Genomic DNA, 25,263 nt, shown 5'->3' on the forward strand with positions numbered 1-25,263 from the left:
GGGTGGCCCCAGCTGAATGTGAGACATAGGCCTGCTGCTCTCAGGAAACCAAAAAACAAAAACAGATAAAAATCCCCTAACTAAAAGTAACATTAGGAGAAGATTTGTTATCAAAGACTGCTTGTTAGGTTCAAGATTTGCAGAGGCAACATTAATTTCGAATTCTTATTTTTCTGACAGGGCGCCATCTTGACAACTATGCTGGCTACGAGGAATTTTTCAGGTACACGTGTTAAGAATTCTCCTTATCCACTACTCTCCTCTTCAGTAGTCAGTTTGGAATTGAAGAAAAACTTAGTAATTATAAAAACACTGTTGTTCAGGGATAACAAATATGTGGCATGGATTCCTTCTACAGAGTGTCTATCATCAGGAATCTGCCTGGGTGCTGTCTCCACAGAGACATTAGGCACATGAGTACGCCCTTCACAAGAGCACTCAAGCAGCCCCTGGTCAGTGCTATGCAGGACTCAAAACCCATCTGCCATCTGTACTGGGGTGCACACAAGTTGTGGAAATATGTACTTCCTCCTCTTGAAGCTCAGTATTTCAAACTTAGAATTAGTTCTTTGATATTTCATCAACTGCTAACTATAAATACGGTTTTTGTGTTTGTCTCATTCTCACAGGAAATCCCAATAAGTGAGATTCTTAAAAGAAGAGCATTGTTGAGGAACCCAGTTCTTTTAGTCCCAAGTTCTTTCCAAAGTACAGTTGTATCTTGGCACACTGTAAGAATGGTTGCATATTTCAAAGATATCTAAATTCCAGAATTTACAGAGAACCCTACCTTACAGTAATATAGGATAATAAATGTTCCTCAAAATGATTCCATGATAATTTTTTTTTTTAAATAATGGGCTGGCTGAAAGGAGCTAAGCCATTTCTTTGTTATAGAGGTGACTCTCTAAAATGGACATAAAGTATATATTATGTCCAGAAAGTATTTGAATCTTGGAACCTCCTTATTCAGTAGATTATCTCAAAGGACCAGGTTTCCAAAAAGCAAACTTTGGTAAATTTTAATCAGTCTTACGTATGGAGAGGAACTGAAGTGCAAGAAAGTTACATTGTTAAAGTGGCTGTTGAGACTTAGAAGGATTATCAACCAATTATGCCAAAATTACCACCACTTCGCTTTGTTTACTGTTTACATAAGGGTGATATGTGTCATCAAATGATCTAGCTATTCTTCCATTATTTATCCCAGGACATACTTAACTCCTGGGAATTACAGTGCTATCAGGTGATGATCCATACCGTTATCAAGGGTTCTACGACCTTCTCAACCAATTTCTAGTTAGTTTACAACTATATTAAATGGTCACCTTTGTCCCCCATTATATTTAGTTATGTATTATATGAAACCATAGGAGGCTTTCCAAAGGCTTCCATTGACCTATTAAACAACATCAATGATAAGAATACAATGAGTAATGCTACAGATTGAGGGACTATGTTAGTCAAATGCATGTATTTTGTCCAGTTTGGTGTGATAAAACCTTGTCACTGCCTTTGTCAAGTTACTTGTTTTATGAACAGTTGATAAACATAGTTGACATTTATATGGGTGAGTTCAGTATCATCTCATTAAATATTAACTAATGTATACTATATTCAAATAAATATTTCACTGTGGCCCAAACACTAGTGAATCACTAAGAGGTAGGATTATTAATATATATTGTTAAAGGCAAATTAACTTGAAAAAAGTGTCCAGTATTAAGATTGTGTATTTTGTTAAAGTCTTAAATACACTGTTAGCCGTAAATTGGGCCTTTTTAAATGTATACTGTCATGTATAGACGCTTTTTGTTTACATCACATTTTCCTTTTCATCATTGTGTAAACTAAAAACTCATGACTAATATGTGAATTTTATATTGTTTCTGATGTCTCAGCATGAAAGGCAACCTTTTTTTTATCCATCACTTCAAAACCAACTGAATAACAATGGATCCAGTTACATCTTGTACTTGATATACTGCATTTTAGTTTTGAATATTTTATTCATTCTGTTTCATTAGCAAACATGCTCTTTAAAGTAATTTGTCCATAAGTATATGGTTATAAAGTTGTTTTTATTTTTTTCTTTTCTCCCTTTATGTGGAATATATTTCTTGTGAGGTAAGGTGAATAGTAACCAAAAGGGACATTTCTGCATCTTTCAGGCCAAATCCCTGCTTACCCTGAATCATTGTCTTCTCTTTGCTTGCTATTGCAATTTCAACTATTCTGAGTTTGCTTTCTAACCTATTAACTGCCACAGGATTTACTTAATATTGCTTTTTAACTCCAGGCAAATAGTACTACAGCTAAGGCAACAATTCTTACAATCTCAATTAATAATAAATTAATAGCTTTGTTGCTAAAGACTAAATAAAATTAACAGTTTTCTATCTTAAACAAATTTAAAATTATACCAAAGTGATATCAAAATAATATCCCAAGTCAAGTGGATGTCAGGAAATTACATGTTCATGCAGTTTTATTATAGCTAGGTTTTTCCATTTCAGATGTCAAAGTCTATTCTGATATACTTAAATAACTACATATATATATATATACACACACACACGCAAACACACATATATACATACAAATATACACGCAATTAACATTAAATGGAAACACAAGTATGTACCTTGTTCTGCATCATCATAAATGTTCTACACTTGGTGTACTACTTGTCATTGACAATTATATAATCTGCTCACTGTGTATGAATATACCCATTCCTAAGTATATTTTTTTAAGGGATGACTTCATCTTCTAATATACTCAAGAAGTTCAGTAACAGGAGAAATGCTAAAAGCTCCCCTCCGGGAAGATGAAGTTTTATCTGAGACTATATGCTTCAGGAGTTCTCTGATTTAGTTGAAGATTTTGTTTTGTTTTATATCTCACCTCAGATTTTCTGATTTTTAATTTTTTGAAGTAAAAGACTTTTGTTTATCAAAGCTTTCTATTCTGATTTTGAAGTATAAAAGAGTACATAATGCCTTTTTTAAAGGTCATATGCTAAAATTTAAAAATTTTGCTCTAGGTCAATAATATACCACTTCATTTTAAATTGTTATTAATATTTTTTTTGTAAAAATGGAAGTTCTGACTTCAAATACATGTATATTTTAAAAAGGATGTTATTTCACCGGAGCAAATTTTCAACCCTTTAGGAAGAGGGGCTTAAGTGGCAGAACTGAGATGGTCACCATACTTGTAGTGTGGATGAACATGTAATACAGTCTGTAAGCTGATGTCTGAAGACTGAAATCAACTTTCTGGATTACAAAAGCATAGTCCAGTTAAAGTTCCAGTATCCTTTTCGCAACCAACAGTGACATAAAGTCCAATAATAACATAACTGACACGGTGTTCAATTATATGCAATGAACTAAATAAGAATTAGTTCTAAATTTGATGTGGCAAAACCAAGAAAAGTGATACTGTATTTCAGTGTCCTGTAAGCTCGCGCTCATCAGTGTGATCTTGATAATTTGGCATATGTGGCCATAACTCAGTAAAGGTGATAGAGAGAAACAATAACCGGATTTGTTACCTGGCATGGGTTTCAATGGATAACTCGCTGAAATGATTTTACTCTCATTTTGCAGCAGCCAAGAGTTTGTTGAAGAAACCAGATGGAGTAAAGGTAAGTTAAACAAGCACTCCCAAAATCAGTTCTGACTTTCAGATGCTGGATAATTTTTAAATGTTAAATAAATTTTTTAAGTTTTCACAGCTTGTATTTTTTATAGTTTCTGTAAAAGATGCAGGTTGAAGTATAAAATAATTTCATACATAAAGATGACTAATATTTATGCCAAGAAAAGGTGTACTTTCTATTTTATTAAATATTAAATAATCTGACAATACTTTTTTATGGAGTTGTTGTAGAAACTGAATGTCTAAATACTCTGTGCTTTACTGCAGTCCCAAACTATCACAGTTACCTGAAAAATCAATGAAAACCAAATGTTTTTCTGACTCATTATGCTATATCTTTTTTTAATTAATTTTTAAATTATTTATTTATTTATTTATTTTTTATTTTTTGAGAGACAGAGACAGAGCACGAGTGGGGGACAGGCAGAGAGAGAGGGAGACACAGAATCTGAAATAGGCTCCAGGCTCTGAGCTGTCACCACAGAGCCCCAGGCAGGGCTCAAACTCACAAAGGGTGAGATCATGACCTGAGCCCAAGTCAGACACTTAACTGACTGAACCACCCAGGTGCCCCTAGTTATGCTGTATTCTGGAGGCCTGCTGGAATGTATAGACTGAAAAAAAAAAAAATCAAGTCATAGGGTCTGGGAAATAGAATGTCAAATGATTAAATATCTCTGCTTGGGCAGTTCTTATAAAGGTCTTAATTTTTCCTATGCTTCTATAATAGGGTATTGAGACATATACTCAAGGTGAATATTCTGAAAACGTATAGAAATATTTTCCAGAAAGATAACAAAAGGATATTTTTAGTTTCTTGGATTTCTAAACAACGTAATACAACGTATTTTCTATAGATTCTATTTTGCTTTGTGGGAATTTGCCTTTGATTGAATGTAACCTTATATTTGTATTATGTTTGTTATCTTTCCAGAGTATTACCTAAATATTTTATTTCTTTAATCATTTTCTTTCTCTTCCAAGGGCAGATGCATACATTCTTCATGAATACTTCAACATTCTTGGGAATTAGTTAATATTCTAGCATTTGAACTTGACCCAAAGTCAGGTGGTCAGTTCATTTTGAAAATATAACATAGAAAATCATTTGTCACTTCTTATGCTCATGCACAATCATTTCTTCATCTCCTGTCTATGTGTGATTTGGGGATTTCCAGAGCTATGGTGACCATGCACTTGTGTTTCCCATTATGATGGCATATGCCTTTTATCAATTGCTTTCCTCAATCTGTAATTTTCTCTTCCTTTTGCTTGGTTTATTCAGTTTAAATTTCAGTAGTGACAGTTGATATTGCCCTTTTTTCCAATGTTATATTGGTGGAAATGTGATACTTAAAATTTTCCAAATGTTCTATGTTTTTCTGTACCTTTCAGAGATGCAGAGCTCACAGTTCCTATTGAGATACTTATTTTCACTACCATCCTTATATAGAAAGAAATGTTTCCAGAACTTTTTTTTTCTCCTAGACAGCTTATAGTTCCTCCTTAAAGAGAAATTTATTCTGTGCTCCATGCTTTGACACTTTAAAAATTCAACCGGTCATATTTTTTTCTTTCCCTTTCTCTTTGACTGGTCAATTCAGAAAAGGAAGTCCAGTTCGAGTGTTCAGATGATGGTGAGGATCTCTATCTGCCAGATTTCTCCTCCTGTGCCAATTCACACTTAGGAAGGAATAAAAACACTCTTATTTACCTAAGTTAGTATAAATAGAGAAAGTGTAGGACCATTACAGGTCAGTGTCAAGTAACTATCAAAACACAGTACCCACATACACACCATACTGTTTACCTTTGAAGTTGAATTTTTTAAATATATGAAAAGTTCATACCTTTATTTATATGCCATCAAAGGATCTTTTGTAAGACCAGAGTCCAGGTTTCTCTTGAAACTGAAGAGAACATGACATAATGGTCTGTTTAATGATAAGCAAAGAAACATTATAGGATTATTTTTAAGCAATGATCATGATTACTAAAATAGGAGTTGTTTTTAGCTCAGATAACCTAATACAGATACACCATAATACATCTACATGGAGTTTATAAATAGTGTGAAAATGAGCTTACAATGGACCCATCCTCGTTAAGCACCTATAGAGGAAACATTTATTAGCCTCAGGACTGAATAAACATAATACCTGAAAAATAGGAATATTTTACCCATGCCTCATAAAATAATTCGTTGAATCATTTAAATATCTGGTTTGATTCAGTTTTGTTAAAGAAAGATAGCTTCCATAGCATAAAATAACTACATTTCATAAACAAAAGTGCCAAAGTTCTGGTATGTTCAAAAGACACCTTATAGTTTAACTAATGCTTAATATTTGACTCTTTAATAAAAAGGAAGTCCTCCTAACCTTTTACTTAGAAATTCTCCTATTATTTTTCAACTAATTACTATTACAAATACCTTCAAAAGACTTCCCATAGTAACAAAAGACCACTAAGCTTTTCTTTACATTAACTAAAAAAGTTTGTAACTGCATATTTAAACACCACTAAAAGTGGTGGTTGAGGCTCATATTCATTTAACTGATGTTTGCCGTGCCTGATAATAAAGGACGGCTCATCTAGGCAGAATGGCCTTCAGTTGGAAGACATGATGGTGTGTGTATGCTGTATACCTATGTGTGGCAGGCATGTGTTGTGTGTGTGTGTGTGCACATGTTTGTGCAGAGAAGTATGTGTGCATAGGTGTGCATGTGTGACATTTTCACCGAAAGAAATCAGTTCTTCACAGCCATTCTAGAAAACAATTAAGTCTCTTACTTCAAAATAGAAATAAAAGTATATCAATATATACCTCTTATATTTTTGCATCCACTGATACAGACTGAATGTAGCATATTAAATATATGTGATACTTCAATTGTAAGTGCCTCAGCTCATTTGATAAGAAGTCAGCTGTGTTTTGCCGCACACTTTTCCTGACAGGAAGTGATTTGTGCGTGCATACCTCCTCTTTTATCATGTATTTCATACTAATATAAATACTAATTTTTGATCCTTCTTTAATTCCATTATTTCTTATCTCTTTCTGGCTGTTGCAAAAATTTGATGTTAAATTCTGTGAGCTTTTATTTAAAGAAAAATTTTAGACTATCTGCAAGATAGAGATTGATGATTTAACCTTTAAAGAGTTTTTCAGTAAAGGGCACAAAATTTTTTCTTTTTTCCTGCATGCCACAGAGCACAGTGTTGTATCTTATTTGAATAATACTGATACTAAATAATCACACAAACGTGAATGAATAGAAAAACAGAATATTACATACCTAAATTAATTTCTTTAACCTTCTATCTTCTTCTCAGTGCTGGTATCAGTATGATATACAGGTATAAAATACAAAGGAAAAAAAAACTTCCAGAAAGTCCAAACAATTAACTGGGTGTAATTGCTTATGAACTTATTTGGTATTCATTTCTTTCATGCAGTATGATTTTCTCTTTGAGGCCCTTAAGAACATTTATACTAAAATTATGGGATGTGTTCCTTTAGATAATAATATGTAAAAAAAAAATACATAGATAATGGAGTATAAGAGAATGAATGTTAGTTTATATTTCTCTTTGGTAGCCATAATGTAAGTTACCATGCATGAGTTTAAATGAATGTTATTACTTTTTAGTTTTGTTCTTTAGCACCCAAGCTCAATTGTAATTTCAAGTTGCCACTTGTCTACAAAGAGTTTTCTCTGTGGACCCATTGTAATACTTATTGACTCTCTGAGTTACTTTCACAGTGTGGCTTCCATTGTGATATGGTCTTTCTTTAAGGTCAACCCAACTATGTTAAAGGAAGGGAATGATCTTACCAGATATAAGCTTCAACAGCAGTAACACTGTGATGGAAGACATGGTGTTTCCCTCTCACACAATTGTGAAAAATAATTTTTTTTACGTTCTATATAGTAAAGAGTTCAGTTTGGTCATTTATAATGGAAGATGTGTTTTTTAAAGGAAGCCCAGACTTATTATTTAAAAAATTACATTACAAAGCCAGCATTTCATCAGAGATCTAAGTTTTTAATTGAATACCTATGAAGCAAAGTGACGATGGCTTCCCAGAGAGAGACAGTCTATGTGTGACTTCAGGAACAAGAATAAAATGGGGAAAAAAAAATGAAAAAAAAAAAAAAGGAATGTATTCATAACAGTGAACAATTGGAAGCTGGGAAACAGAATCCAACCTGAAGAGTATGAAAATGTTTATATTTATTTCATACTCTGGAACTTGATTTGAGCTCCACTGAAGCAGTTCTTTGTTGGTTAAGGTGGCACAGCCAAAGCAGCCAAGTCTGTTTTACATTCCACCATCACAGATGCGGTCCTAGCCTGTGTGTGACCATCAGAGACTGGAATTGATTATCATTCCCATCAAGCATCACTGTGTCTTTCATGTTCATCTTCAGTGGCTCTTTATTTTCATGTCTATATCTCCATATAGACATGCTGCATATAGAGACATTGGCTACCAAGGGGTTTAAGGCGTCTCTGTTTCTATTTTCTGCATACCTACAGATAAACAACAAAGCCAACGTGGTAACCAGCCCCAAAGAAAATATTCCTACCCCGGCGCTGGTATACCTGGACTCTTTGTAACCCTTCTTGAGTTCTTTACTGTTTTTTGTTGTTTCTCTCATTTGCTTTCACTATATAGATACATATATATATGTATATATATACGTATATAAACATTTTGTTGGGTTTTGTTTTGCTTTCAAAGATACAAAAAACTTTCATTTCACTTTTTTTTTTCTTTTTGTTAAGGTAGTTGCCAAGCAGTGTGTTTCTAACATGAGATGATCTCATTTCATTGTTGAACATTATTCTGATAGCTGTGGTCTCTGTAGTTGAAATTGTTGCATGCTGCCTTAGAAATACAGTAGAATGCGCTTTGGTTGCTCTTAGCTCTTCTTCTGATGATAGCTCTAGATTATGCAAACAATGGTTTCCTCCTTTCATGACGCCAATATTGACATCAAGGAGAGCTAAGGGGATTATTGCTAGACAACAGTAAATGTAGACCTTATTCAGAGCTACCGTTTCCCTCTCATTAAAACACAGCAGGGCTTTGTAAGACCTCACTTTCTGAGATAAAGAGGCATTGGGCAGTTTGAAGCTTTTTGTTTGTTGTATTTTAAATTATCACTGTTTCACTTTAATCCAAAGAATGAAATGTGTAGCATAGGACTTTGAATTGTCAGGGAGAAAGCGGTTTTGTCCATTTTAATCACATTCACACTGTTTACAACTAAATCATTTTAATACTTTGAGGCAGTGTTACATAAAAGTCAAGATTTGAATGCTGCCCTTCAGTACTCTGAGTTCCATAATATTTTGCTCAAATTATTCCATATTTTGATTTAGGGTTTTCTGAAATAGTTCTGATTTTTGACTGTCCTCTATAGTATTATCTTAAATGAATAAAACATACTAAGGGATTACTTCACTTGGGTTAACCAGAAGGGTCAATTTGAAAACATTTAAAGGAAAAGGACACATCAAGGTAGAAGGTTATCTATGAGTTAAAAAGCTCTGTGGATCACCCCTCTGGCCAGAGAAAGGAAGAAGGGAAGCAGTAAATACGTTCTTTACGTGTTGCAGCACAAAGGTGGTAAAGAGGAGGGTCTAGAGGACAGAGAGCTCTCAGAGTAGGAGAAGACTCTCAATGGGCTGCAGTAACTCTCAGTTACCACATCATGCAATGAAAGTGCCAAGCATGCCAATGATATATGGACACTGACTCTTTGTCAACATCAGTCATTTGACTGTTATTTTCCACTTGGGAATATTTCTTCAAGTCTCTGGTAGAAAGCAGAAAGGAAAAATGTTCTCTTCTTGGAAAAGCATGACTTCACAAGCAAATCTGTAAATGTAGTTTATAAAGCTGAAATTTCATTTAGGTATGGACTCACATGGCATTTAACAGCAATATGTCTCAAATTATAGTGATTATGGGATTAGTTCTAGAATCCTTTAAATGAACCTTTTAAATATTCCGCAGAGTTTCATGTGGACTTTCGAATACACTCCTTAGGATAACCTTTTCTGAAGCATGGGACAATGTTCTCGATTTTCCAAGAGTATTTATCTGTGTATTAACTATACACTATTAACTATAGTGATGACACCATAATCAATTCTTAAGGCAATACATCTGGAAAAAAATCCTCACAAAGAATTCAAGATTATTTTAAAGAGTTCTAATCTCTAGTGTCCTTGGTCAGTTTTTTATAGGACAAACATTAACAGGCTACTCACTCAAGAAGAAAGGAAAGCTCTATCTGGTATAGGACTTTGTGAAACAGTGAGTGCCTCTTTAGGTCTCCAAACTTCAAAGCCTTGTCTGTTTACTGATGGCGAATAAGGTCTTTTGCATGCTGCTGCTGGGTACTGAGATATCCTATCTCATGGGCTCACCAGGGAGATCTTTCATCAGTGATCTTGTCACTGCTACCTCTGACAGTAGTTAACATTGCTTAAGCTCTTGTCACTAGTTAGTTGTGTCAGCTGGCTCACTCTGCTCTGTCCTCACACTAGTAAGAATGTACTTACCAATGCGAACTGTTTCTTTCTCTATTTTGTTCTCACTCAGGAGCCCCAAACTACTGTTATCCACAACCCTGATGGAAACAAGGTATTCAGAAAGAATCAACATCATCTTGCTTTAATAAGATCACACATTTCATCAAATATCCAAAGCAAAAATAATTCATTATTTAAACATGGGAAAGAAAATTTTGACCCTTTTTCTACCACAATTTTTTTTCTGGGACCTAATTTATCTAGAATTTTATCCATGTTTCTTTCAAAACAAAAATGAATGACATCCTGAAAGAGAAATGAATGGTACTATTAGTCAATGAGACTTGGGTTAAGCAAAGTCTTTATGTCAAGATGACTGTGTATCTTAAGCAATTCCATCTGGTCTTTTTATTTTCTTCTCCATGACTGTTTGTGCATTGTACTTTAGATATATTCTGCATGAAATTTTATAATTTCTTGCTATGTCATTTCACTGTCTTCAAAAAAAAGTCAACTTGAGTTCATAGGTGTCTGTTTAATTTAATGTTGCTTTTGAGTTTTATTCTGTCGTATTGTGCTTTTTCTGTTAATTCTCTGTTGTTGGTGTTTCTGTTGTTTGGCATGAAACTGAGGATATCAGGGAGTTTAACTTCTTATGAAATGTTTGTTTTGTTGAATTATATGCATTTCAATAATAGATATTTAGTGACAGTCTGAAGAAGACTGTAACATTTTTTGTCTGTTGTTGATTGTGTAGCATGTTAACTGAATAATAGTACCTGTATACATGTTTATAGGATAAAAGGAGACATTTTCTGAATGTATTCCATGTTTCCTGTTTATTAATTCTCATTGTGTGTCTAAAAGGAAAAAATATACTTCATCAGATTTTTTCTCAGATATCAAATATATTCATGGGTCCAACTTCTCCTTACTCTTATCAGCAATGTTTATTAGATAACACATTTCCTCTGGTTTAACATTTAGTGGATCAATATTAAAATCATTAAAGTAAAACCAAGTATACTTTAATATTAGATGTGTTTTATGTTCATGACACTTAAAATATTTTAAGTCCCTAAATGACTTGAAGTAGACAGGAAGGAGAATCATATAGGAGAACAATTTTTTTTTTAATATCATTAGTAAATGAAAGACCGAGCATAACAGCTGGAGTGGATACTTCAATAGTTCTAGCTATATCATTTGTAAGAGTTGCTGCATGACATTTCTTGCTTACATGAATTAATTTATTTCTACAGTGCATGGGTTTACCTCCATCGTGAGTTTAAATTTGAACACTTAGGTCACATTAAGAAATGCATGAAGACTCTGCTTTGGTTTTGTGTGTATGGAGAGTCTGGATACACCTTTAATTAGTCTGTCCCTTTGGTTTAAATATTACATATGCTATTTATATAAATTGATTGCTTTTTTGAATATTGAACCTCTAAAAGGACACTGATTGGTATTTCCATCATTTTCCAAAATCTGTTTTTCATCACTGAACACTTAGATCTCGATTGGAGGTTTGTTTCTAATTTCTTTCAGCTCTAGCCCTTAACCATTTCAAGTAGAAAATTGTGTTTTTTATGAATACTACTAAATTTCTTTGCTAGAAAATATTTTATTGGTACGTTATTAATGGAAAAATTTATGAAACCATTGTAAGAAACTGTATCTTAATATTGGCAGTTACAGTGTCCTTTTAAGTGTGCTCATTAGCCTTCAACTTCATTTGTAGTTTTATAAAGAAGTAGCTTTGTCTTTCCATTATGGGAGCAGACTTCTTATCAATAACAGCCAGTTTCTAATTTAGAAATGGATGAAAAAAATCTGATTGTCCTTTAAAAAGTAAATTATTCATATAATTCTATTGTGCTGATCACAAACATAGAAATTCTTGTTAAAAGTAATTTCAGTATAACTCAGCTTAGGGCCCCCAGCTTCTTCATCAAATGATGCAATGAAATGCTTTCTGTCTCTACGTAGGAGTAGGACAAATAGGCTGTGAATTCAGTGCTTGATATAGTGCCTTATACAAAGAAAGGATTATTTACTGATTAATTAGGAATAGAAATTGTTCTATTTTAGGGTCAAATTCAGAAGGCCAATATATTCAATTTCTGATAGCTACATAGAAAAAACACACCTGATCAGGCACCATAACCAAAGATGGCCTAACACAGCTCTTAAAATAAGTTGCATACTTTGGCTGCTTCTACAAATAACCCAGATTTTTCCTGCTTCGGAGATTAGGCCACCAGAGTACTCCCTTTTTGAAATGTTTTCAGCATTTGCCATTTTATTTCTATCAAAACCACATAATGTATTTGTCCATCTGCATGTCAATATACGTGCACAGCCTGCTGAAGAACTTTGCATGATATGTACATCACTTGCCAATTTTAAGAAGAATAAAAATGAAGTTATCCATTGTTTGCAACTTAACACATGTTTTCTTCTCAACAGGAGTCAACTGAGAGTTCAAATACAACAATTGAGGATGAAGATGTGAAAGGTATGATTACATTAGAAATGGAAAATCCTAACTTGGAGTTTCATATATATCAGAAAAAAAATTATTTCAAATAACTAATAAGTTTAGGAAGTAGGCCTATTCTAAGACACAAAAGTAATTTTCTTTTTAAAAGTATACTACTATTTTGATTATATGTATTGATTTTGTCAATTTTTTCACATATTTTCTCTGTCTTAAAATAGAGACAAATGTGGTATATTTGACCACATTGTGATTTTAACTACTAATGATGGTTTGAGGACATAATATCAAATTGTAAATGTATCAGTCAAAAGGTACTATAAAATGTACATCTATGTCTAGAAAACAGCTTATCTTCAAGAATAGAGTATGAAAAGAACCATTTTTAAAAACCTTTCATGGTCTTGGTGAATTTCAATGGAATTTCACATTTGGTAGCCTTTTTATCCTAGGTTTTTGTGCACTTTCCTAATATATTCTTGATCTCCATTCACTTCAATTACCCAGGTTCTTTTAGAAATATAAATGAGTCATTGCCAGCATTTCTGTGGACATCTCACTGCCTATGCACACATATACTAAACACACTTTTTACCTCTTTTTTGTCTCATGGCTGTTTTAGGAGTGTTAATTTTGCTTCAGTTGCTCTCATAGTTTTGTGTTCTCATTTTTGTGATTCCGTGTATATAACTACTAATTCTACCAGCCACTTGTCTAGAAGCCATTCCAAAAAAGAATGGTAACAATAGGGTGTTTAAAAAGTATTAAAGGATGTATTAAAGGAAAATAAGCATAAAACAAATTCAGAGAAATGATTCATCAGATAGTTAAACATTATTTGGAAAGATTACCCAACAGTGTCAACATGGGCTTTAATTCTGTAGGTGGCATTAGTAAGACATGGTCTTGGATAACTGTATTATTCATGTTGTAGAAATAAAGAAGCTGGAAATTCTCAGGTCAGGGAGACATCTAGGCAATTGAGGAAATAAAAATACCTATAAACCACAAGTTTCCAGTCACCTATGCTGACTTTACCTCTTTGGTTGAATAGAACAGCTGATTCTATTAAAGTGTACTCTCTATTTATATTTTAGTGCATTGACCTAAGTCTGCTAGAGGTAGTCGGTCATTTTTTTTTCTTTTTACAGTGGAAAGGTGGAGAGCTGTGTCGAGGACATTGTTCAGTAGGTCTATTCATCTCACTCTTGCCCCTGAGCTAAAATTTGAACACAAGTAATTTTATGAATCATTGATGCCAGTCGCATTAAAGAGATTTTTTTTAACCAAATAAGCAGATACCCCATTTAGCTTTATCAGTGATTCAGAAAGCATCATCTTTGTAAGTTGGATTTATTAGCTCTTTCAGCCAAGCAAAATGTTTATATGACTTTATACATTCTTCTCTTGGGCAAGAATCAGAGAGGGGAAATAAAGCGGCATTAGCCACTAGAGAGACTGAATCTTTAAACAGCTGAATGATATTAGAATAACAACACCTCGGTAGGTGTAGTTCATCCTAATAAACCTATTCCTTGGTGATCACAAGCAGGGTTTTAATAAGCAGTCTTTCTCACCTGGATTTGACTCTTTACTAGGTTTTGGTTTAAGATGATCGGTATTAATCCTATGTAAATATCAACATGTAAACAGAATCTCACCTTATAGTTTATATTTTTGATGAAATAAAATTATATCAGCACTTCTCAGAAAACTGTTCTCTTCAAATCACAACAATGATATTGATTTCATTTTGTCTTTGGGATCTCACAAATTGAGTTAGTATTTGTCTTTATGGTTACATGTTGAGGCTATACATAGCAAATGTTAGAGCAATTAAGCATGATACTGAGATGGAGAGAAATGTCCAATTGATTACTGAGCCCAAAGTGCTTTGGTTTATTTCCTTGAATTCAATAACTAAGTTATTTAAGTTTCTGCTTAATTCTCCTTGTGTGGATGTGGCCACAGAGTCACAGATATAACACATTAGACATCATTTGTATGCTCTGTAAGACCCACACAGATCTTTGGTGGCTAACATTTTTTTAATATTGAATGATATAAGAAACCTTTCAGAATAGAAGACACTTTAAGAAATCACCCAGGCCATGATTCTGACTACAAGACAGGTGGCATATAAATTGTCACATATATTTTTAATGTAGTTATTGTGCTAGTGATATGCTTGTGTGGGAATCTCTTCATTAATCAGTACACAGGCCTTCAGAAAGACCCTAATTGATTTCTTCATTTGTACAACCATGTTCTTTTTCTCTTTAGTTTTCTCAGAGTTTTCTATAGCTATGAGTAGTTTGGTAGAGAATATTTATTGACCATCTCTGTTAGAACCCAAATTTACCTGTATATCTAAGCTCTAAGAACTCAGAAAGGCCATCAGTTATATAACCTGACCAAAGCCACACCCTCTCTATAAAACCATATCCTTTCTACAAAATTGGGTGTCTTTCTTCCCACATACACTTGACGATAACTTTGTTATCAGGGTAAAACACTAGACTTTCCAACATATTCTCAAACGCATAATCTCCCAGCACACTCCTGCATGCAGTCACATGTTCCATCCATTCCTGGTGGCTGTCCCACCTAACACCAGCACCTAGACTTGCATTGTTTCATGGTGGCATATCATCCCTAGAATACTACAGCACATGCTTCCCATGCCAGTGTAGTGCACATTCTGTCCACTCCCCAAGGACCAACCTGGCAGTGACAGTTGTACACCCTCTCTACTGTAAAGGAACGTAGTGGGGAATATTAACACATCGTGGTGACCTAGCCAAAGGAAGAAATGAGGTTAAACCAATGGCAGAATACCTTTTTCTGGCTTTCTCAAGGTGGCGGGGTTGGGGGGCGGTGGAGAGGGTAGATAGGCTAACTGCTCTTAAAGAAGGTGGGAGGTAGAAGTCATGGTAGATTGGTAGTTCTTCACTTTCAGGAAAACCTAGAGCATCTAGAAAGCCAGGATTTTGAAAAGATCATTTTCTTTGAGCTATCCTTATTAGTTTCTGTTCAAAATGGCCTTTGGTTTTCAAAAGGCCCCAATCTGTGTGTTATTCTTGAGCTGTATCTAAGCCACCTCAGTTTCTTCATTCAGCAAGTATTTTTTTGAATGTCTACTGTTTGCCTGAGCTCCACATCTTTTGGTGAACTAGTCTTATTCAAGAGCTTTCAGCAACTCAGAGTCAAGACATTCTTTACGCTTTACGTAAAGCTTTTATGCTATGATATAGGCTGTTTCTCTCATTTAATTCAATAAATATAAAGAAAATATGCTTTAAAAAGTGAGACCCAAGAAAAATGGTATTTTATATCTAAAAGTCATTTTATTTTTCATTTTTTAAAAAACCTTCAGCATTTAGTTACAACCATAACATTTCCCTTCCCAAGCTCATGGTCATCCTAAGGAATTTGCCTTCTTTTACAACTCTTCTTTATAAAAGCTTCTCAAGTTTGCTGTTTTCTCTCCCCAAGGCAATGTGGACTTCCTAGTGTGGATATTTTGAGCCATTCCCTAATTTTGTCCTATATTCAAAACCGAATATTATCTTTAATGCTATGTCTGTAAACTCATCAGGAAACTCAGTGTAATGGAAGGACACTATTGGCTTAAAAATAAAGAGGGGTCTTAATTAGGCATAGTTATTAATACCCAAAAACAAACAAAATAAGTTTTCCTATTAGAGTTTACTGGTGTTCTCAAAATATGAATTTTTTAGGTCTAAAATTATTGAAATAGTCGTTCCATTTTGAATACATTTCTAGTAAAACATTTTCGTTAATTTAAGGTGTTAAAAACAGCTATCATCATTGGACTTTAATTAGTAGATGGCAACACTAACAGTGAAGCTGACTAGGAGTATGGATGTCCTTAAAGCCAGTGATATGTAGTAATGGTCCTCTCAGCACTGTCTACATTCGAAGACTGTCCTTTGGTTTGTGGCTGTAGCCAGTTTGCAGGGCCTGTCACTGTATGCCACAATTTCTCTCCACCTCATAACCTGCCCGACACCATTGCTCAGAGTCAGCTACTTCTTCCTGATGGGTATGCATCAGTTTGGTCCATCTGCTGCTCTTTCCCAGAGTTCCATGACACATGTTGAAGTTGGGCTCCTCTGTGCCCTTATGTCATTTCTGTCACTCACCCTGCTTCCAGCATCTCATTACATTGAGCAGCTGCTTGGATCTCTTGCTGCATTTCATCGTTCTTGTGGGTCTAGACCATAGGAGTTCTGTACAGCAAGCAGAAATGTATCGCTATCAGCCTGTGTGTGGGGACTTCATTCTAGTTTATCCTCTTTTTCCTTTTGCTGAAAAATAGATGATGACAATGAACTTGCATAGAATGTTTGCAGAAGGCCCAGTTAAGGGCAAGGGTGTTGACACCTTTATCACTTGAATGGGGCCTGGCATTTGAGGACATCTGGATTTCAAAGTCTTGGCTACTCTACACAATCACTTGATTAATGAGCTTTTTGTGTATGTCTTTGTAAATGTGTACATTAGTGGACAATGTGATGACTCAATACTCAGATTCAACTATTCTTAAGTTATCTTTTCAACAGAAGACCGTCACTGCTGGGTAGGATTCCCTGAGGTAGATGATCAGGCGATACCAATCTTCCTCAGATTCCCCTGCAGTAACTCAGCACTTGTCTTACATGTTTTTCTCCCTTCAAGCGAGTCTGCAAATCAAGAAACTTCTGGTTATTTTATTTAAGAACCTTTGATAATGGTGTCATTCCATTAGGTTAAAAGTGTCTTAGAAGATCTGTAGTGCAGTGCATAATAACTTCTTTCAGGTTTCTAATCCAAAATTTGATTTTTAAAAGGGTTTATTTAGAAAAATTCATGTCTGTATGTGTGTATCTTCCTGTCGATCCTTTAACTTTTAAATCAGGATCAGTAACTTATAGAACTGATGCAGAATTTATTCTGCTCTACCACCAATATAAAATAACTTCATTTTCTCTTTATTGTTCTTTTTGACATTCCTTTATTTTACCTCCGTACTCATTCATAATTTCTCATTTAGTCTTTGCCTTCTGCTATGTTTGTATCTTAAATTTGTCAGTGACAGCCTCAGGCTTCTTTAGCCATGCCGGCAAAATACAGGATCAAAACCACTGCCAACTCTAGCTTAAAACAAAGTCCTAAATCGAAAGGAACAAAACCAATAAAAACATGTAACCATTCATTTCATCATTAGGAAAACACAGGCTCGTTCTATGTTAATAGATTTTCACCATTCAAAGTTTCTATAAATGGCTTTCTTAGAAAGTTTGCAAAACCCTGTATACACCTTTAGAAAACAACGGAGCATTATTGTATTAAATAATGCATAAATTCTAAATCATGTATGTTCTAAGACTCCTCCTACCTTAATTTTTGGATTCTTTTTTTTTTTTTAATGTTTATTTATTTTTGAGACAGAGACAGAGCATGAATGGGGGGAGGGTCAGAGAGAGAGGGAGACACAGAATCTGAAACAGGCTCCAGGCTCTGAGCTGTCAGCACAGAGCCCGACGCGGGGCTCGAACTCACGGACTGTGAGATCATGACCTGAGCCGAAGCTGAGCCGAAGTCCAACGCTTAACTGACTGAGCCACCCAGGCGCCCTTTTTTTTTTTTAAGGTTAAAATATTGTGTTTACAAAACGTGCTTTTCATAATGTTTATATAGAGACTGGGCTACAGGTTTAGCATTTTTACGGACAAAGTGTTGTGACATAGAAAACAGATTAATGTATGGCATTTTGGCCAGGTTTGGCTCTCCCATAAGAAAAAAATAGGGTAATTTATTCTAACATACTTTTCTAATACTCATATTTAAAATGACCACCAAGGATCCATATCAGGGCACAACCTGTTAGCTAAATTAACAATTGCCTTTCAGAATTGAAACCTAAAAATATTTGCTAATTGCTGTATTTTTTTGTATATTATTCCTTGAAAACAGATAAACTCCTGTTTATATTTTATTTTTACATTAACTTTACTTTAGTATTTTTAATGTTATTTTATTTTCATTCGGGTATAGTTAACATACAGTGTTATATTAGTTTCAGGTATAAAACCTTCATACGTTACCCAGTGCTTATCATGACAAGTGCCCTCCTTAATCCCCATCACCTATTTCACGCATCCCCCCACCCAGCTCCCCTCTGGTGACCATTAGTTTGTTCTCTATAATTAAGTCTGTTTCTTGGTTTGTCTCTCCCCCTGACCTTTCTCTCTCTCTCTCTCCCTCTTTTTCCTTCCTTTGCTTGTTTCGTTTCTTAAACCTCAAATATGAGTGAAATCATATGGTATTTGTCTTTCTCTGACTTGCCTTGTGCAAAAGTGTTTTCGTTTGATGTAGTCCTGATAATGTAGTTTTGCTTTTATTTCCTGTGCCTCAGGAGACATGTTTAGAAAAATGTTGCTATGTGGATGGAATTGGAAGGTATTATGCCGAGTGAAATAAATCAGTCATAGAAGGACAGATATCATATATTTGCACTCATATGTGGATCTTGAGAAACTTAAGAGAAGACCGTGGGAAAACGGAAGGAAAAAAAATAGTTACAAACAGAGAGGGAAGGAAGCAAACCATAAGAGACTTTTAAATACAGAGAACAAACTGAGGGTGGATGGGGGGGTGGAGAGGGGAAATGGGTGATGGGCATTGAGGAGGGCACTTGTTGGGATGAGCACTGGGTGTTGTATGTAAGTGACGAACGACGGGAATCTACCCCAAAGACCTAGAGCACACTTTACACACTGTATGTTAGCCAATTTGACTATCAATCAATCAATCAATCAATAGAAATTTTGGACAAAAAAAAAAAATATTGCTATGGCCAATCTCAGAGACATTACTGCCAGGATGTTTATGGCTTCAGGTCTCACATTTAGGTCTTTAATCCATTTTGATTGCTAATCAAATTTTTGCTACACATATTTTTGTGTATGGTATAAGAAAGTGGCCAAGTTTCATTCTTTTGCATGTTGCTGTCCAGTTTTCCCAACACCATTTGTTGAAGAGACTGTTTTTTTCCCCCATTGGATATTCTTTCTTGCTTTGTTGAAGATTAGTTAATCATATAATTGTGGGTTCATTTCCGGGTTTTCTGTTCTATTCCATAGATCTGAGTGTCTCTTTTTGTGCCAGTACCATACTGTTTTGATTACTGTAGCTTTGTAATATAACTCAAGGCCTGGAATTGTGATACCTCTAGTTTTGTTTTTCTTTTTCAAAATTCCTTTGGCTGTTTGTGGTCTTTTGTGGTTCTATATAAATTATAGGATTTTTTGTTCTATCTCAGTGCGAAATGCTGTATTGGTATTTTGATAGGGATTGCATAAAGCCTGTAGATTGCTTTGGGTAATATAGACATTTTAACAATCTTTGTTCTTCCAATCCATGAGCATAGAAGGTCTTTCTATTTCTTTGTGTCATCTTCAATTTTCTTTATCAATGTTTTATATTTTTCAGAATACAGGTCTTTCACCTCTTTGGTTCGGTTTATCCTTTGGTATCTATTATTTGGGGGGCAATTGCAAATGGGATTGTTTCCTGAATTTTTCCTTTTGCTTCATTATTAGTGTATAGAAGTGCAACAGATTTCTGTAGGTTGAATTTGTATCCTGTGATATTGCTGAATTCATATATCAGTTCTGGTAGTTTTACATGGAGTCTTTAAGGATTTCTATGCATAGTGTCATGTCATCTGCAAATAGTGAAAATTTTACTTCTTCCTTACCAGCGTGGATGCCTTTTCTTTCTTTTTTTGTTGTCTAATACCTGTGGCTAGGACTTCTACTACGATGTTGAATAAAAGTGTTGAGAGTGGACATCCTTGTCTTTTTCCTGACCTTAGGAGGAAAGCTCTTAGTTATCCCCCCACTGTGGGTTTTTCATATATGGCCTTTATTATGTGGAGGTATGTTCCCTCTAAACCTACTTTGTTGAGGGTTTTTATCATGAATAGGTGTCGTACTTTGTCAAATGTATCTGCATCTATTGAAATAAGCATATGTTTTTTTTTCTTTCATTTTCTTATTGATGTGACATATCCCATTGATTGATTTGCGAATATTGAACCACCCTTTCATTCCAGGAATAAATCTCACTTGGTTGTGGTGAATGATTTTTTTAATGTATTGTTGGATTCAGTTTGCTAGGACAGTATTTTGTTGAGTATTTTTGCATCTGTGTTCGTCACAGATATTGGACTGTAGTATGTTTTTTGTGTAATGTCTTTATCTACTTTTGGTATCAGGATGATAGTGACCTCATAGAATTTGGAAGTTTTTCTTCTATTTTTTGGAATAGTTTGAGTAGAAAAGGTATTAACTCTTCTTTAAATGTTTGGTAGAATTCACCTGTGAAGCCAGGTGGTCCTGGACTTTATTTGTTGGGAGTTTTTTATTGCTGATTCAATCTCTTGCCTGGTAATCGATGTATTCAGATTTTCTATTTAGTTTTGATAGGTTAAATGTTTCTAGATATTTATCCATTTTTTCTAGGTTGTCTAATTTGTTGGTGTACAGTTTTCATAATATTCTCTTACAATTTGTATCTCTGCAGTGTTAGTTGTTATTTCTCCTCTTTCATTAGAGATTTTGTTTATTTGAGTCTATTCTCTTGCTCTCTCTCCCTCTTTGAGGAGCCTTGCCAGAGGTTTATCAATTTTGTTCATCTTTTCATAGAACCAGGTCCTGCTTTCATTGATCTGTTCCTTTTTTTTTTTTTTTAGTTTCCATATGTTTTATTTCTTCTGTAATCTTTATTATTTTCTTCTTCCTACTGGTTTCAGGTTTTGTGTGTGTGTGTGTGTGTGTGTGTGTGTGTGTTGTTTTTGTTTTTGTTTTTATAGCTCCTATAGGTGTAATCTTAGGTTTTTCTTCCTTCTTGTGGTATAAACTTCCCTCTCAGAACCACTTTTTCTGCATCCCAAAGGTTTTGAACAGTTTTGTTCTCATTTCTGTTTCTTTCCGTATACTTTTTGATTTCTTTGATTAATTTCCATATCATAATTAAACTATCAGTTTTTTTTAGCTTTGAATTCATTTTAATAATTCAAAGCTTAAACATCTAGCATGTACTATTCATAGATAATTACTTTATATGAAAGTTAACAGTATAAGAGGTAATGAGACTCACAATTTATATAATCAAAAATTTCATAGTCAATAAGATATAATTTACATTATAATATAGTTGCATATGTATTAAGTGTAAAACTGTCTTTTTTTACATTTACCTATATTTCCCATTACCTAATAAAAATGGTGCCATAAGCAGCTTAATTTAAAGTTATCTTCAAGTTTTAGGTATTTTATTACTTTCTCTGTCTCCCTTACCTTTTCAGATTGTAACTTTATTATTTTTTTAATGATATAAAAAATATTAGCAAGGATCTGATTCGAATCCAGAGTTTATACTCTTGTTTGTAGTTCTTTTATCTAACTTACTTAAAACATGTTGCATAACTTCTCTGTGGCTCAGTCTTTCCCAGGTCACATAATTTAAATACTGAAATCAATAATACAGAGTTGTAAGGTTTTTATCAACCCTACTTTAATACAATAGATTTTTATGAAGTCTCATATTTTAAAGTGTCCACAATTACACATTATAAAATAGTATAAATATAGATGTTGTAAACTATTCAAAACAATTATAAAAAGACATTCAGGAATAAAGTTGAATTCAAGAATAAATTGCTTTAGTTTTATGGAATATTATTACAATGGGAAAATATGGTCCACTAAACTATATGTTCAAAATGTTATCATAGCACTGATGGACTGTAAAATTAGTACTTTAAACACATCCCAGCAAGAATTATTATGGGGCTGTATTTCATGTCTTTAAGGTATCTACTATCTACAATTACTTTAAATATCTAAACTTATTTTACCTCATACATTTCTATGCAGAAACTATAATTACTTATATTTTATTAGCTATAAATTTATATAATTCTGAAATTATTTATTAGAATAAAATACTTTAATGAAATACTATTTCCTTTGCTGAGTTTGTATTATTTTATGTCTCGATCATTTAGTGATTCTTCTTGTAAATCAATGAAATGGCTTTTTGGTTTTTTTTGGTATGGACTTCTCAAATCCCTTTGATTTGTTCAGGAGGCATTAAGTCTAAGGCAGTCAAATAAATAAATCTGAGTTCTGTGCATTTTTACTATTTTACCTGGTTACAGGTCATTCCATTTCAGACCATGTTAAGTGGAGATATTATAAGAAGAAGCAGAGAAGGTATTACTGAATGAAAGAGCTTAATGGAAGAGATTATGTAGAAGTAAAGGATTTTTTTTTTTTTTTGCATCTTGAATAGTGGTATTTTCATTATTCAATTCAAATAGTCAATGAATACTCTGTAGGTACCTCCAGTGTAAGATGTACTAAGTAAGCACTTAGCCACATTTCTTGCCCTGGTGAGTGAGTCTACAAAAGACAAAGACAATTCTGCGTGATAACATACCTTCTTTGTTTCTGGCTGGTATTTAGATAATTATAAAAGAAAGAATAATATGTTCACTAAAAAACAAATATAAGGACACAGCTAGAGTCATATGTGAGCAATACAGAAAATTTCAGATGCATGTAACACATGTAATTCCTAACAAAGAGACCACTGTTTGGATCCAGTTTTGTTTTTTAGAAAAAAATTATTGAGCACCATTTGTGTGCTGGATTTGATAGACTAGGCTGAGGCTAAAAAGGCTTACATTTTTCCTTATGGAGTTATCAGTCTTATAGTATCCTCTTTAATGAAATTATACCTGGGTACATTTCCCCAGTGAATGGCTATTTTTGCATTAAAATTTTATTCTGTGTTAAAGACAATTTCTTCCAGGATACATGTGAATTAGTCTGTCAGTTTTCTCCTGGCCAGTGTTGTTTAGCAGAATTTTCCCACCCATTATATTAAAATAAGCATTGTAGTTGATACAGAAAGACTGATTTAATTGTTGGGATTGCAGTGATTTGTTTTATGGTGCTAAAATGAATGTCCCTGCTAGAGCCATATTATTCTTAATCACTTATATGTGCATACTATAGCACCCAAAGGAAACAATTTACAATATGCAAGTACCTTTGGATGTTTGGTTTGATCTCTTTAGATTAGATGAGAAAATTTAAAAACTACACTTGGGTTTGAACATTCCTAAACTATTCAATTGTGTTTTCTTTAAAAAGAAACCTACATCATACTATCAGTGCAAGTCTGCAGTGTTTTGATGTAATTGCATTATTCCTATATATCATGTCTCCAACCTTTTTTCATATATCTGTGATCAAGTGCATCTATGAAAACTGAACTTGATACGCCTATGGTATATTCTAGTTCCTTTAATACTCCCAAGTCATCTTAGAACTTTCTTTGTCAAAAAAAAAAAATAGAACTTTCTTTGTCTCCTCAGTTTTGCTTATACCCTGCATTCAGTCTATCAGTCTATCAGCAAATCCAACGGACTCCCCTTTCAAAATACACACATTTTTTTCCCACTTGACAGCTGCTCACTAACTCTAATCCCACCACCCTGGTCCAAGATAGTATTATCTTTTGGCCATATTATTGATATGACTTCTTATCCAGTCTGCTTGCTTTAGCATTACTTGATTATAGTTTATTCACAACATAGTAGTCAGGGTGACACTTTCAACATATATCAGATTGTATGATGTTTCCACTCTGTATTTTCTAGTGACTGCCAAAGCCATTTTATTATTTTCTTTTTTACTTTTTATTTTTATCCCAGTATAGTTAACATACAGAGTGTTACATTAGTTTCAACATAGTGTGCCAAAGCCCTTTAAGAATTGAATGTCCCTCCATGATGAGAACTTCCACCAGCCATGCCTTCCTTTACCATCTGGCCTCCTCTCATGTTATATACCTCAGGAACACTAATCCTGAAATGTATCAAGCAGGTTCCTGCCTTAGGGCCTTTTCACTTGCTGTTCCCTGCCTGTTATGTCTTGATACACATTCCATGTTGCTTGCTGCCTCCTCTTTTTATGTCTCTGATTAAATGATATCCTCTCAGACTTTGATGACCCTGCTTTAAATTGTGCCTTCAAATCCAGCCAATTCCATTCTTCTTCTCTGCTTTGCTTTTCCCCTAGTACTTTATATTATGTGAAATATTTGTTTTACTTTTTTGTTTAATGTCTCTCTCTTCCTTTACTAGAACGTAAGTTTCTTCAGGGCAGAGATTTTTGTTTTGTCCCCTGCTGTATCTGCAGTATCTAAACCAGTGTTTGGTAATAATAGGAATAATAAATATTAAATTGATGGAGGAAGGAAGTATGGTGGATACCAACCATGCCCTGTCCTACCAGCCAATAAAATGATGACAATACTTTCAAAGTTATGATCCCTCCATTTTTATCTTCATGGGTTTTTATGCAGATGCTCTGTGCCCCTCCCCCCATAATTTAGGAGCTAAAAATATAGAAATTGCAAATGTAAAAAGTAACTCACATAAGATCCTCTTCCTTGTTTGG

General features: G+C 34.1%; 1 protein-coding gene across 19 annotated transcripts in view; it reads left to right on the top strand.

The window, feature by feature from the left end:
- CAMK2D (calcium/calmodulin dependent protein kinase II delta) overlaps nt 1-25,263 on the top strand; it is a 315,318-nt gene that overhangs the window by 263,597 nt on the left and 26,458 nt on the right. For 3 of the 19 annotated variants that reach the window (XM_040475237.1, XM_040475297.1, XM_040475245.1), the window contains exons 12-17: nt 181-223; nt 3,615-3,652; nt 5,271-5,303; nt 8,212-8,271; nt 10,289-10,330; nt 12,691-12,739. In XM_040475237.1, coding sequence (XP_040331171.1) covers nt 181-223; nt 3,615-3,652; nt 5,271-5,303; nt 8,212-8,271; nt 10,289-10,330; nt 12,691-12,739 — 265 coding nt within the window. The remainder of the gene's footprint in view (nt 1-180; nt 224-3,614; nt 3,653-5,270; nt 5,304-8,211; nt 8,272-10,288; nt 10,331-12,690; nt 12,740-25,263) is intronic. The other 16 variants (XM_040475255.1, XM_040475265.1, XM_040475272.1 and 13 more) reach the window with 9 other exon arrangements.

Source organism: Herpailurus yagouaroundi, unplaced genomic scaffold, assembly GCF_014898765.1.
Source record: "Herpailurus yagouaroundi ecotype Mexico unplaced genomic scaffold, PumYag 28, whole genome shotgun sequence".
In the NCBI taxonomy this organism is placed as follows: Eukaryota; Metazoa; Chordata; class Mammalia; order Carnivora; family Felidae; genus Herpailurus; species Herpailurus yagouaroundi.